Source organism: Pseudoliparis swirei, chromosome 24 (assembly GCF_029220125.1).
Source record: "Pseudoliparis swirei isolate HS2019 ecotype Mariana Trench chromosome 24, NWPU_hadal_v1, whole genome shotgun sequence".
NCBI classification, from domain to species: Eukaryota; Metazoa; Chordata; class Actinopteri; order Perciformes; family Liparidae; genus Pseudoliparis; species Pseudoliparis swirei.
Window position 1 is genome coordinate 5887295 of NC_079411.1, and position 15180 is coordinate 5902474.

Consider the following 15180-nt stretch of genomic DNA (forward strand, 5'->3'; position numbering starts at 1 on the left):
GAAGCGGAAAAGCCGAGCGCAAGAGAGAGAAGAGAAGAGAAGAGAAGAGACGTGTCAGTCGGACATTGATTAGAGGGAGGACGGACTGGGAGGAAGGAAGAAGAGGCAAGCATTTTTTTTTTTTTTAAGCAGTCAATGTAAGTCTTCTCATGCATACAGTGCCTATCAGAAGTAAAGAAAACACACACACACACTCAAGAAAACACACATTGATTGTTAACACTTAAAAACAGAGTTGCCAACTGTTTTGACCAATACCATTACAGAATTTTTTCAATAGATGTTCCGTATTATTCCCCGGCATATCACACACAAACACTATGTTAGTCGTAGCTCCCACATATTCTCCCACTCGCACACATGGGAACGGGCCATACCTGCGATTTCAAACCACACGGAGACATCAGAGGACTCCGTGGCGATGACCCCCACCATGTGCGCCACGGGGTCGCTCTCCATCACAGAGAAGGTGAAGGGGCTCTCCTCGAAGAGCAGCGGCGCCGCGTCGGCCGGCAATTTCGGTTTGGGAATCCACTCGATGTGCAGCCGACAAGTGGAGGACTTCTGAGGGCGGCCATTGTCGACGGCTTTAATCTGAGAGCGAGGCGGAGAACGAGAGGCGTTACACGGTGTTGCGCAACACTGGGTCGCAAATGAGCTTCTGAACAACTCTCACGTGGATCCTCTAGCCGGAACTCTGCAGGAGTGGATACAAAGAAACGGTTGTAAGCGAGTTAAGGCTTGCAGATAAAATTAAAAAATAAACCGTGTTACATTTTTAAAAATCTAGAACCGCCCCTGACAGCTCAAATCCACCCGACGGGTCGCTTCCGTCGTTAAAGCTGCTCTGCGCATTTTGAACAAGAACGGGCACTCGGTAGAGCGCATACCTTCGCATATCACAAGATCGGGCATTGAATTATGAACATTTTGGCATTAGTTGCATGCCAATTGGATAAAAATTGACCGTGCTATGGTAAAAAGAAGATTTTGACCTTTTCATGACCTTGACCTTTGACCCGATCGATCCCAAAATCGAATCAAATGGTCCCCGGATAATAACCAATCATCCCACCAAATTTCATGCGATTCGGTTTAAAACTTTTTTTGTTATGCGAGGAACACGCATACAAATAAATAAATAAATAAATACACGGCGATCAAAACATAACCTTCCGCATTTTCAATGCGAAGGTAATAACAACACACCGTGTTGTGTGGTTTCCCTTTGTGATTCGACCTTTTGCGTTAACTTCACTTTACTGCCGAAACGGAGGACCATTCTTGCGTTTGAAACATTTCAAAAAAACGTTTTCAAAAGAAACATTTTGCCACGTACATTCCACACAGTTAGTTCTCAGTAATTTCAAGATACCGGTTCGAGAAGGATTGTATTACGACGATTGACACATTTGTCTCTTAATGACGAGGCCGCCACAGTAATAAGATCAGAGTAATACGGCAAACGCCGCACAGCCTTCTAAACAATGAGACCCTAATTGGATTGTGTCGTCGGGTGTTTTGGAACAAGCTTCCTCAACTTTAAAGTAGATGCCTTTTACGAAAATAATTGCCTCCCACAGTTGTGGACCAACATGATGTGAGTGGACCAATTATCTTTTAATCTCCTTTACAGAGGCTTTTTTTTTTTTTTTTTACTGCATTATTAAATCACAAAACCGGAAGAAAAAGAAAACAGATAACAATAATAATAAAATAAGGAGGGTAGAGAAACAAAGGAGGTAAGTAAAGAGCGATAAAGAGAAGAATACAACAAAGAAGCATCTGTTGTAAACATCGCCCGCTCGCTAAGAGACCGTCGGGCCGAGGAGGAGGAGCTCACCGAGAGGATGTCGTATTCTCCGGCGGACGAGAACTTCTTGGAGGACACCAGTCCGGTTTTTGGCTCGATGAAGAACTTCCCTTTCTCGTCTCCCTCCTCGATGCTGTAGGAGATCTCGGCGTTGGGTCCTTCGTCCCGGTCGGACGCGATGACCCGGTAGACCGGGTCTCTCTTCGCCGCCCTCTCTCTCTCGGGCCTCTGGCGCTCCGGGAGCTTGATCTTGTAGATCTTCTCCAGGAACATCGGCCGGTTGTCGTTCTCGTCGAGGACGCGCACGAGGACGCGCACCGTGGTGGACTTGGCCGGAACGCCGTGGTCAGTGACTGTGATCTGAGGGCAAAGAGTCAAAAAGACAACTTCAGAACGTGGAGTTCAGAGATTGAAAAGGAGTAGGCAAATATTATCTGATGCGGTGGACTATGAGTCACATTCAATTTCTCTGATGCCCCCTTTTGTTTTCTCTTAACATTGATGAAGTAAAGACCTGAACTCCTTCAATAGTTAAGAATGGCAATAATGAATTAAGAATTCCAGCAAATATGAAGACAGCTGCATTTGAAAGTCATAGTTAAGTCCAATGAATCAAAGAGGAGATGAAAAGGGGGAGGTATGAATTTTCCCTTCATCGCGCTTTCATTCCACTTCTGACTTTAGCCAAACTTAAAGGCTCTTTTGAGTTTTTTAATGCAGGATTTCGCTTCTATTGCACGTTCTTTAAAAACACAAACACACATCAGTAATAGGCGGGTACATAATAGATTAATCTTCACAGTATATCGAGTAAATCCAGTCAAACGAGGAAGATTAAGCTCTTCATAGAGCATCCTTCTGATCAAAGGGCATTGATGTTAGAAAAGAAGGGTATTTTTAGTGAGACCATATTCTCCAGGGAAATACAAGAGGGTTTTTTATATGTTTTTTAGGCATTTTCCACACTGCATCAGGACTTAAATAGCAGCAATTGTGTTCCCTTGGTTGTATGGGTGTTATTTGGTTCAAACCACTTTGTCTGGTGGAAAGGAAGGAGCCGCGGGCGACACCACTGGGGCTTTCAGGCCCTGGAAGTGCTCAGCAGTAAGGATGAGGATGAAGAATGGGGTGGATAAACTGCCACGTTGGGATACCGGAAAACCAGCAATTGGCTGCGAGGAAAGTGCTCAAATGTAGTCGTTGCTTTGCATCTCCGACACACCGGGCCCTGTTCCGATTCATTTACAACAACAACAAGATTAAACCTAACAATTAACGTTAGTCTTTGTGTTTATTTGATAACCGCTGAAAAATAAAATGATTTACATTGGCTTTGGGGCGAATTGACTGAGCCGACAAGCGAAAGAAAACATTTGCGTTAAACCCTGCCGCGGGCCCCTTATATTTAGCCTGATTTAATCTAATTCTATGTGTAAAGGCACACGCAACAATCAATTTGGAGGTATTTCGGGGCACAATAACAAATTAAGGGCAATATAGCATTCATTATCAAGCGTAATATGCATTGGTGGCGTAATTAGCAGATCAATTTGGAAGTAAAAAAAAAATGTAAAAGAGCCCATTTAAATGAGCAGGAGAGACATTCTTTTCCCCTCATCTTCTACAAATTAAACTGCATCCACTCTGGCACCTGGTGAGTCGATAGCTGGCGTCGGTGTCTTCGGGTAAACACGATTTTGTTTCATTTGGAGGCGGTAATGGTGAACTCCAAAAAAGAAGCGATTCCTAATCTCGAGTAGCGGTTCGTACGCTTGCCCGTGATCCCGAGAACAGTCGCTTGTTCGGCTGCCACGCGAACAGCCCACCAGAGATAATTATTTGTAATTAGCTGCACCGTCTCTGGACGTCTGAGCAGTTTATTCAAAAGCAATAACAGAAAAAGGGGCCACGGGGTCGACCTGAACACAGACCGTTTCCGTCTACGTGTCGATGAAAATGGGCTCGCCAAAGGGTCCGCGCGGCGAAAGCGATGGGAGCGTTTCCGCCGCTGAAGGAGCGGGACGAATGTCAGTCATTTAAAACCATCTGCTCCGTGCTTCCGGGAGACCCAAAAAACAAACGAGTCCAGGAGCCGGGCGCGCGCCATTTGCGATAGTTTCAATTACCAAAGTAAAGTGTTTTTTGTGTGTGTTTTTCTCGCAGTGTCTGCAGCTGTCCGCGCGATCCGCAAGAGCCGCATTGATTAAATGGGGTGATGAGAAAGCAGCGTGTGAATGTCTCTCTCGGGGAGGATGCGTTATGTTGGGACACGGCGACCGTCCTGTGCCGCCTAATGAACGGCTTCCATCAGCGGAGCCGTTCCGGTGCGACGGTGCAGCGCCTGAAATCCCCGATTATATCAAACACCTCGGAGAGAGAAAAAAAGGGCACTCGGTTTATGGAGGGAGGCCGATTCGATACTCAAGCGACACATCATAAAGCTGCCTGTGTGTGTGTGTGTGTGTGTGTGTAACAAGCACTCCCAACTTCATTAAAAGCCCCCCCCTGACTGGCCATATGTTGTTTTTGTGCATTCAAAGTGAATTCGAATCGCTTGTGATAGCTTGTGATAACTCCCAAAGCGCCTGGAGGAGGAGGGAACTTTTTCTCCTTGTTAAAACATTCTCCCTCCTGGGATGTTTCCACTGCAGGACCTTTCCCCCCGTGGGCACCGGCAACCTTCATCGGAACTTTTGCTGGTGAGCGTTTTGAATTTGCCCGATCCCCGCGGCGGAAAAAAACCCCAAACAGAAACGCTCCCAGGGGAGCCTGAGCTCCGACTGCAGTTTACTTCTCACGGCGCCTGGAGGAGTTCTGCTGTTGTTCACGAGTCTGTCCGGGTTTCGGAGCGCTGTCCTCTAAAGATGTCATTACGACGCAGGTTTTATCAGTTTTTTTTTTTAACGAGTTTATTAGATTTAATGATTAATTAAAAAAATAAAACCTGAGCCAACAGGTATGATATCCTTGTCAAACAGTCCAGACTCGAAACGTGGCCATGTACATTGCGTCTGCTTCCAACTGCATGCTGGGATAGGCTCCAGACAGCAGATGTGAACAGCCCATTCACCTCTGGTGTTTCCATTATAATGTTCTCAGTCGCAAATCCCAGGCCTGAATCCTAAGCATGTCCTGGCATGTCCCACTTTTGCTATTTACCCCCACCCCTCCTTCCTGGGACGGAGGCCTATCATCCAGCCCCCAGAGCCCACACCATCAAGAGCAGCTTTGCCTTTCCTCAAACTCCCCCACTGCCTCTCTGCCTTTATCTCTCTCTCTCTCTCTCTCACACACACACAGGCACACGACGACTACCAACCCCCATCCCTCTCATCATAAAAGCTGAAGGCCCCGTGTGCTCCCTCCACCTCCTCTTGGCATTTGGTGCAAACAATGCTGACACAGCCCCCACCCTAATTGCTCCACATGTTCCACATGGCCCCACATGTTTCGTTTCTTCTCCGACAACAAGCTTGTACAAAAACTCCAACGCTGGTTCTGCCATCTATGTTCCTCTGAATCACGATTATCCCTCGATCTGCTGCCCTGAGGACACGCGAAAGGTGTGTGTGCGCATGTGTGTGTGTGTGTGTGTACGTGTGTGTGTGTGGAGGGTAAATTGTAGGGTTGAGGGGTCTGAGCGGCTCTATGAACATTTTGGCCCAATAAAGAGCTTTTTCTGCTCAATCCCCAATAACCAACACGCACCAACTTCTTAAGTTGCCATGGTTACACGGCTCTTTCCAGGCTGTGTTCACTCACCCACTTCCTAAGTATTTAGGTCATAAGTTACTAGCTTTAAATGATCCCAATGCACGTTGAAATGAAATAGGAATGTGCGAGACAAAACCTTTTATTAGTTAATTTTCTGAAGAAAAAAATAAAAAGGTCCTGCATGGCCAGTTTGGAGTAATAAATATGGCAAGAATATGCACATGAAGAGAATCGGCGTGTTGAATTTGGCGAGACATTAAAGTCGGTCGTGAGTTTGAGCCAAGTGTTTAATGTGGTTCGTGAATATCTGTCTGGAGGCCTTCCGTCAAAGGGACAAAAGAACAAAAGTCACAAACTCCGTTTAGCTTTACTCGGCTTAGGTGGGAATGTGCTTCTTTATTTATCACAGACACGAAGACTTTGGATCAGACACCGACGCCAAGCTGGTGCTCCGGCAGCTTTCGGCCACATGTTGAAAGTAGCATCGCGACGTGACCTTCCTCTGACGGCCTCCGGTACCCGACAACAACCGGCCCCACCTTCCATTGTGTCGCTTTCATTTCCAACGACGTTACGATTTAATGTAATTCATGAGCCAAACATTTCCCTTAAAGCGACACGGTCCCCACTCGTTCACACTCGGCCCCGTCACGCAATTAGTGCGGATCAACGTGCCCTGGTATGAAATACGACACCGCTCTGGCACCAGATGCAGCGGCATTAACCGTCACCCAGTGATCACTGAATTGTGTAACTTCCGACAATCATAAAAATAAAAAAAAAGGAGTCCAATCTGCTGCCTGTCAGCACCGGAAACACAATTAAAACGGCTTTTATCAAGCCCGGGGCTGTGGTGAGAAAGGGGGAGATGAACGGAGCCCGGCTCGATTAAAACCCACAAGTTTAGACATCGGCCCGTTGGTCTGACAACCGCTTCCTGTCCCAGCTTGCTCCATCCACGAGACGGAACAGTGGGAAAGAACAAAGGAGCAGTCACCAGGATCTCCCGCACGCCTCCCGCCTCTCTTTCCGACCCCATCCGGAAATCAGTGCAAGGTGAAATTATTCTAAAGGACCTTTCCTGCGCACACTAGACGACTTTGTCTTTGTCGGCAACGTGTGGCCCTCAGCCAAGGTAGGCTGGAAATGCCAAACTTATATTTTTCAAGGTCTTATCGCTCTTACCATTTCATTTCCACGTACAGAAGAGAGGCTGACGTGGTCGAATAAAGAGCTTACCTCGAGAATGTGCTCATCTTGCTGCTCCCTGTCCAGTTTTCTTGAGGTGGTTGTAACCAGACCTGTTGAAGACAATCAATGAGAGTGTGAATATAAACGGATGTAAAATTAATTACACAGGACAACCAAGTGCATCAAATTCGGTCGTTTCATATAAATATATATATGAATGAATGATGATGAACGAGCCCCGCCGACATAAAACAAGAAACTCCAAAGTGAGCACTCAAATGCCCCACTCGGCACAAATATTGATTACATTTCTTCAAGAACATTTTCAGGATCCTTGTTAGAGCCATAAAATGTATCTATAAACTGTTTGTTGATGTATTGTTTCGTTTTTAAATGTTAAACATATTGATATCGGCTTTAAATATCCAGTATTGGTCGTAGATTATATGGTGGACTAAAACACTAGATCGTTGTCGAGCTCCTGTTCTCAGGTCGAGAGCCAAGCATATTGGGCTCTCCCTGGTTTCGGTCCAACCCGCCACCAGACATCCCGCCACACACATGTGAAATATCACCGCGGTGTGCGAATAGTGTCCAAACAGCAGCATGGCCTCCACACCCGGCTTTTAATTCTTCCACAAGCTGAACAAATAGTCAGACACCGGGCCGCCCGGTGCCGCGCTCCCTTTGAATCGGAGCAAAGGAACCGTCAGAAAAGATCCTGCAGCCCGTTGAAGTGCTTCCAGGGTCTTTTGGGGTTCTACCGTTGTGTGTGTGTGTGTGTGTGTGTGGGGGGGGGGGGGGGGTAATGATGCTCCAAAGTGAATCACACAGAAGGGAGTTAAGCCAGGGTTTGACAAAAGTACAAAATAAAACAAGTTGAGAGTCTTGAGTTCCTGGCTAATCCGATTTTAAATCAAATTCACACACACACACACACACACACACAAGGGGAAAGGGAAAACAAATAAAGAGAGGGGGGGGGGGGGGTTCGCAACATGGCTGCGTTATAAGCGGCGCGGTGTTCTCACTACCACTTTAATTGCAACGTTGCAGGGACTCCGAGTGCAGAGTGGACGGGCCAGCTCCGGCCGCAGCAGAGCCGTCTGATTAGCATCAAGCCAAGGATTTCACAAACCCATCAACGGCACATCGGCCTGCAACGAGAATAGCAGGCCACAACTTACTGGTCCTGAAATATCCCTCTCCTCAGCACTGCAATTGAGGCACATGAGCGAGGCACTTTTGCTCCTCCCTCCCCCCCCCCCCCTTTTTTTTTTTCATCCTGTCCTTCTTCGGCTTTATTTAATCTTCACAGTGAGCCGCAGAGAGATGGCTCTGCTGATATTCGGTCAGGCCGTCTTCCTGTCGGTGAGATTCTGATTTTTATTTTCGAATTCAGAAGCTAATTTTGCATTCATTTGAAATAGATAATCGGGGTGAATCGGTTGTGTTTTGAGCACACCAGATGCAACTAAGGGCTGGAGCATCCGTTGGGTTCGGACTGGAATATGGACGAGGAGTCTCTGCAAAAAAATTATGACAATAATAATTCCCAAATTTAAGACAATAATAATTCCCACATCTAAAAAATGTTTGATTTCAATTTGAATCTTGTGTATCTTTTTCCCACATCTGGTGACATTTTGTCGACCCCAGGTTGAAAAACCAAACCGTTCTTCATATTATTATAATTTTCTGTTGTAAAAAAAAGGCATAAATATAATTAATGAAACGGCTTTTTGCAGTTTTCTGAATCCGCTGCTTTTGATTTACCAAAGGAAGGTTTTACGGGACCGTGCAATAAAAGCCCGGCAATAACCCTGCATAACAACAACAACATTAAATAAAAAGAGGGATGACAACACCGACAACACAACCAAGTTCAGAGAATTCATAAATTCACGATGTCTGAGGATCAGGCCGGGTTAGACGAGTTAGCGATCTCCAGATTATTACCGTCACAGCTAACAGTTCTGTTGTGCCACATCATAACAGACCTCGCTGCCTAATTATTCATGTGCTTTAGCAGGGCTGCAGCTGATGGATGATAATGTTCTTAAGCTCCCCTGTGCGCCGTGTTCGGTAACTCCTCTCTTTGTACATGAATTATAGAGCAGAATACAGATGACAGCATTAACCACACCGAGTCCAGGCCTCCGATTCATAATTCCTCTGCGAAAAAAAAGGTTGGCGAGGCATCACAACACACGTCCTCCACACAAAAAATGCCCCGTTTAACAGTAATCCCGAAGTATAGAAATGTAGCTTTTAGTTTCTGCCAAAGACTGCACAGAGGTGCCGCTTCACAAACATAATTTGAGCCGCGACGGCAGGCGCGCCGGAAAGATGAGTTAATGGCACCGGATGCCTTTTTTCTTTATTGTTGACGAACCCGAGCACGCGTTGGTTGAGGTGTAAATAATCGCCGCGTGTCTTTTCTCTCTCCACCTGACACAAATTAGCGCCGCTACCGCTGAAAATAGGGACGGGGGAAATTTGGGCACAGCGCAACTGGCATTCGAGGCGGTAAAAGCAACAACAAAGAAAAGAAGGAGGAAAAAAAGAAAAGTTATTTGATCCTTCGTTGACTTTCTGGAGTGAAAACAAAACAAAAGCAAACATCGGGTGGCGAGCACGCTCAGATTTCATGGACAACAATCCTGCTGAAATCCAATTGCCCGGAGACGCAATACAACTGGCACGGCGTCATGAATATCAAAATGCATTTGAGATAGATATATATATATATGTTTGTGTATATAGATATATACAGGGTTTTTCCTGCATAGAGAAAATGTGGGCGCGCGCCTAAGCCGTTTTCACGAGCGCCTATGACAAAAAAAAGTCTGCGATGAAAAAAATAAAAAAAATAAAAACTGACGAAAATTACAGAGTGGCGGGTGGAGATTTCACCCTGTTATAATGGTCGGGGAAACACTGGAGTTGATAAGCGTGTCTTCTTGTCTGATCAATACACAACTGTGAGGTGCGCGAATGGACCGAGCGGCCAGCTGCTGACCACTTACTCAACAGCCCGACCTGCATAAAAAAATGTTTGGGAGCACCGAAGACCCATTTTGACCCAGGAAAAACCCTGTATATATATACAAATATATATACAGATATGTATATATATACACATATATATATACATACACACACACACACATATATATATATACAGTATATATATATTTGTATATATATATATATACAGTCGCAGCAGACAGTCTTTAATCGCATGGTCCCCGCGTTCCTTTTTCCAGTCTGTGTGTGTGTGTCTGTGTGTGCGTTCCTCTTTCACTTTTTATTAATCTTGCGATTGTTTTCTCAAATCAACATGTTCATTGATTGGTCTGTAAAGTTGCTAAAAGAAATCCTAAAAGCCAACGGAGCTCATTTCTGGAAACTGGATCTCAGTATCGTCATGCGTCTTTCTCTGGAGAGATGGCTTTAATCAAATCCATGAATCAATTCTCATAATAGTGGCAGATTACTTGTTGATGTTTATGTTGATAACCTGATTAATTCAACCGTTTCAGCCCTCCGTGAGTCGGCTTCGCGGTTTCGGCCCGTTTGATCCACAAACTGGCCTTTCATATTGTAAGTTAAGATTATTTCAGATGTTGATGGAGCATGAAACCAGCATCCACTTCCAAGATGATGTCAGAGAGTAGAAAAAAACGTCTCAAATGGAGAGAAAAAAATATATATTGTTTTTAAGTCCTCCACTGCAGATGAGTGAAGCTGTTTTGATCCATGTTGTGTTGAGGCTTAAGCAGCTTTTGTTTGCTTCTGCTCCACTTTTATCTGACGTGCTGCCAGCTCTTAGATCTCTCTGACCTCGCCCACTCCAAATATCCATGCACTGATCTCACTTTTGGAAAGTTTCTTTTCCAGAAGAAAAAAAGAAAAGAAACTTTCACAACTCTTTAAACTCATCCTGCGATCATTGTCCGCTCACAGTGAAGCGACACGCTGGCCAGAAATGGTCCATAAAAATTAAAAAAAGAAGGTACATGCACCTCTCCATCTCCACCTCGAGGAACTGGGGACATAATTGCTCGGTGAGCGCCCGAACTCGCCAGAGAAGTCTGCGCTTTCAAAACCCCGCAGCCTTTTGTCACAACAAACACACACAAAATCCATCCTCCGCCGTGGGCTGAGCCGGCCCGACGGTAATTACAGCCGTGCTGTTTTGAGAGGGGGAGAAGAAGGAAAAAAACCCGGCGGCGAGCAGCGGTGGCACTCTCAGCCATGTCCTTGAGCGCTGCAACCGCTGCTCCCAAAATGAAGGCCTGGAGGGTGCGGAAGGAGTCCGGGACATTGTCGAGCCGCTTCGCACCCGGGCATTACCGCTGCGATTAGCAGTTCTTCGGCGTGACGCACTGACGCACTTTTAAACTCCGGCCGACGCGGGAATGTGCCGGGCGTTTGGCTTTTTTCGGAGCCTTTTGAGACTTCTTTGGTGATGAAGTGACACCGTGACGCTGTGAATATTCACGGTTTGAACGCTTGCGATTTCTCTCCGGCGCGATGGGAGATGATGAACGCGGCGGCCTGCGGCGTCGTCTTATCCTGAAAAAAAAACCGCCGTCCGACCCCAGACGGCTATATCTGTACTCGCGGCGTTATTTTGAGTTAAGTGTCTGCCACTGAAACAACACAGGGAGGAGAATATCTGTTTCCACTGCTTCGCGATGCCATCGAAAAAAAACTCCCAGATGAAAAACTGTGGGAGACCGACATCCAGAAGGACTGTGGGCGTCCAAGAAGAGACTGGCACATTAAAGTCGCCGCCGTTTTTGCCGCTTTCTTTGTAAACGAGTCTTCGAAACACCGCCGGGACAAGAGCCGCGGACTTTTATTGTGACGGGGAAAAAAAGGCGCCGTTGTCCAACCGCCGTCCTGATCTGTCGTCAGGGAACACACGCAATGTCGGCTCGTATGAACACATTAATGCGTACTAGGGGGGGGGGGGGGGTTTGCACTAGGATCGAGATATCTCGCCACCTCACAGCTGCCAGGCTTATTTGTAATCGGAATAGAGGAGCGCGTCATGGAAGACTCGGGGTGACGGGGGATTCGGGTTCCCTCGGTGCTTCTGGAAGTGGATGCTGTGTCACTGGAGGGGATGCATGGGCGCAGCGGAGCAGCTGAGGTCCCGTTGAGCTCACCGGGAGTCTTGTTCTTTGCGGTGTTCCAGAGTGGGAGACGTGTGGTTTTTTCGGTCCATATTTGTTTGCATATCTACACTGCCGTTCAAAAGTTTGGGGTCACCCAGACAATTTCGTGTCTTCCATGAAAAATCACACTTTTATTTATCAAATGAATATAAAATGTAGTCAAGACATTGACAAGGTTAGAAATAATGATTAATATTTGAAGTATAAATTTTTTTCTACAAACTTCAAGCTCAAAGGAAGGCCAGTTGTATAGCTTATATCACCAGCATAACTGTTTTCAGCTGTGCTAACATAATTGCACAAGGGTTTTCTAATCAGATATTAGTCTTCAAAGGCGATTAGCAAACACAATTTACCATTAGAACACTGGAGTGATAGTTGATGGAAATGGGCCTCTATACACCTCTGGAGATATTTCATTAGAACCTAGAATAGTCATTTACCACATTAACAATGTATAGTGTGTATTTTTGATTAATTTAATGTTATCTTTATTGAAAAAACAGTGCTTTTCTTTGAAAAATAAAGACATTTCTAAGTGACCCCAAACTTTTGAACGGTAGTGTATATATGTTAAATGGCTGCTTTGTCCCTCCTCGCCCTCGTGGCCTTTCACGTCGGCCTCTCGATTTTCATTTGCCGAAATTTACATGGAATCTTTGGTCGTGTCACCAGCCTAAATCTGCGTGGCCAATTAGACGATTGACCGTCTGTCAGTCAACCGCTCGCTGATGAGCACAACGTTGCCTCAAGTTGAACTTCTGAGCGAGTGAGTTCTTGGAGGGGCAGATAATGAATACAAAATGTAATCCTCAAATATGCACAATTTCCATTGGGCGATGAAGTCTGAGGCTATCCGCGTTCATCCATTACTGCCCAACCTTGAAATGTATATTTACTGGGATTAAATTTAAACGTGAAACGTGGTCACGGCAAAGTCAATCTGCTCAATTCTCTCACGTTGTTTCTAATTTTGCCCCACAAACACTCGCGATGCGTCTGGACGGCGCTGACCCGTGTTATCGGAGCTCATTGGCCGTGTCGCACCGGCCGCTTTCATTTCACCTGCCGCACAAAAGGAGGGACGGTTTGAAGACGGAGAGTCGATGGCACAAATACGTCTCGTTAATTAACTTATTGTCCCCGTCGGAGACGAGGCTGACCCGTCGGCTTCGGCGGCTTAACTCCCCTTTTCAAAAACACTCTTTGTTGAATGAAACCATGTAAAGCCCCGGGGACAGACTCCCCCGGGGGAGTAAACTGCATTCTGGAGGAAAATACAAAGAAGCTTGCAGAGTTTTTGTGCCCGACGCTGGCTGGCGAAAGAAGGGGCCGCGACTCGCCTTTGAATGGTCACCAAACCTTTTAAGAGGATTTCAGTCATAAGCACAAATGACATTCTCTGTGGCAACTTCCGCTGCGACCAGGTCACATATACCCATATGAATGGGGGCCACAGGAGCCTTAACTCAGAACCAGTGGCGGCTCCTGAAAAAATTCTCGGGGGGGGCAATTTTTTTGATAATGATTAACCCTCCCAAAACCACAGAACTTCAGACAGCTGTCTATGTGTAGCTTCTTCACAATGCCATCAAGTCATGTGACTCCAATCAGTGTGACGGCTGTGACTGAACTATGTCTGTGAGCTTGTCGTTTGTTCATAAACAGACAGACAGTCTGAGGCCGTCTGTGAGCTGTCTGTCAGTAATCCAGCTCCTGGTCTTTGATTTGGTGATTTTTTTCAACAAGATTTAAATAATTATAATAATAATAAATATGAGATCCCCATTTGTGATTCCTGCATCTGTGCTTTTTCAAATAATAGAAGAAATACAATTGCAATCACTTTCAAGGAAACCAGATTGCTCCACCAGACAAGAAAAAGCTAAATGTTGAGCTTTTGTTTTGAAGGGCAACAGCAGAAAAGCCCAACTCACGGAGGTAAGACCTGGCAAGTCGCCAAGAATCTCGGCTGTCGCGCATGCGCAACTTGTAAATACCATAACGTAAACATTTACATTAAGGTACAGGCATTTCAACATTTATTTATTCATGACTTAGTTTTATGTCGGTGTACTTTGACCGTGTGTAATATGTGGAGTTGTCAATAAAGGTATTTCTGCATTTCCCCTGCGCCTCACCTGTAGTCCTACGTTCCTCTTTCAGGAGCACAGCTGACAACACGGCTGTCAGAGAACCCGTTTACAGGAGTTCTTTAACATCAGGCGGAGATCTTTTCTGACGTCGATCTTCCAGTCAGGAAGAAAACGTTTCAGAAGACACCTCAGAAAATGTTCGAGAATGAGGAACAATGTGTTTCTGATTTTATTTTCATTTTATTTTGGAGAGCGACAGGGAACGTCTCCGAGGTCGACCGATCGACGTGTTGGCGACCGCTGCTCTAGGAGGTCCAACTTCTATTGTTGCCGATGTGTCTTCAATGTTACGCCGACCGAAAGGAGTCTCTTTCAAAGAAAGAATTGAATCGCTGCTGTTGCCCTGAGCACTGGCCGACTGAATACGCCTCTGTCGAAGCTGTATGACGTACTGAGACGCTTTTACGTCGATTAATTATGACAAGACCTGGAGGGGCGACTCCTCCCGGAAGCCATAGAGAATGCATTGAGAGCTCTGTTTTGTGAAAAAAATGGGTTTAACATTGGAGTCAATGGGAGAGGTCTGGGGCGATTTTCATTTCGCCCAAAGTCGCCCCAGAAGGGGCGGGGCCATTTGAAGCACGACTTTAGGCTGACTGAATGACTGTTACCTGATTGGACAATGACGTACAGAGGCAGAGCAGACGTCTAGTGGTAGAATGCGACTTTTTTCTTTTCTTTTTTTCTTCTTTTTTCTTTCCCCCTGAGGCAGTGCGTCGCCCCAATCGCCCTAATGGACAAGCCGCCCCTGCTCAGAACACAGAACACGAAAACAGTGGAAACCACTTTTATGGATTCAAAAGCTCCGGCGGAACCATTCCAACACAAATGATGTTTACATAATGTGCTTATAGTCGTGTAGTAGTCTGATTACAGCCTGCTCCACGGCTACCGAGGACAGGAAGTCATTTTCTCTCAATAAAAAAAAAAGAATTAATGTTCACCAGAAGCACTCGTGGTTTGCTAATGCCTTTTTACGCGATGCCCCTGAAGTGACACAGAGCTGGCGGGGAAAAAAAACAGACAACCAGCCCCTTGATGAGGGAAAGAGAAAGATAATTGTCACCGAGCCAGTAAATAGAAAAACTGCCCATTATATTGCCTTGTTGTTCTATAG

At 45.8% G+C, this 15180-nt stretch overlaps 1 protein-coding gene across 3 annotated transcripts in view; it reads right to left on the minus strand.

The window, feature by feature from the left end:
• The window catches only part of fat1a (FAT atypical cadherin 1a), a 75925-nt gene that overhangs the window by 35392 nt on the left and 25353 nt on the right, over window positions 1–15180 (minus strand). For all 3 annotated transcript variants that reach the window (XM_056410124.1, XM_056410123.1, XM_056410125.1), the window contains exons 4-6: window positions 6767–6828; window positions 1844–2173; window positions 378–594 (exon numbers count right to left, since the gene is read on the minus strand). In XM_056410124.1, the coding sequence (XP_056266099.1) occupies window positions 378–594; window positions 1844–2173; window positions 6767–6828 (609 nt within the window). The remainder of the gene's footprint in view (window positions 1–377; window positions 595–1843; window positions 2174–6766; window positions 6829–15180) is intronic.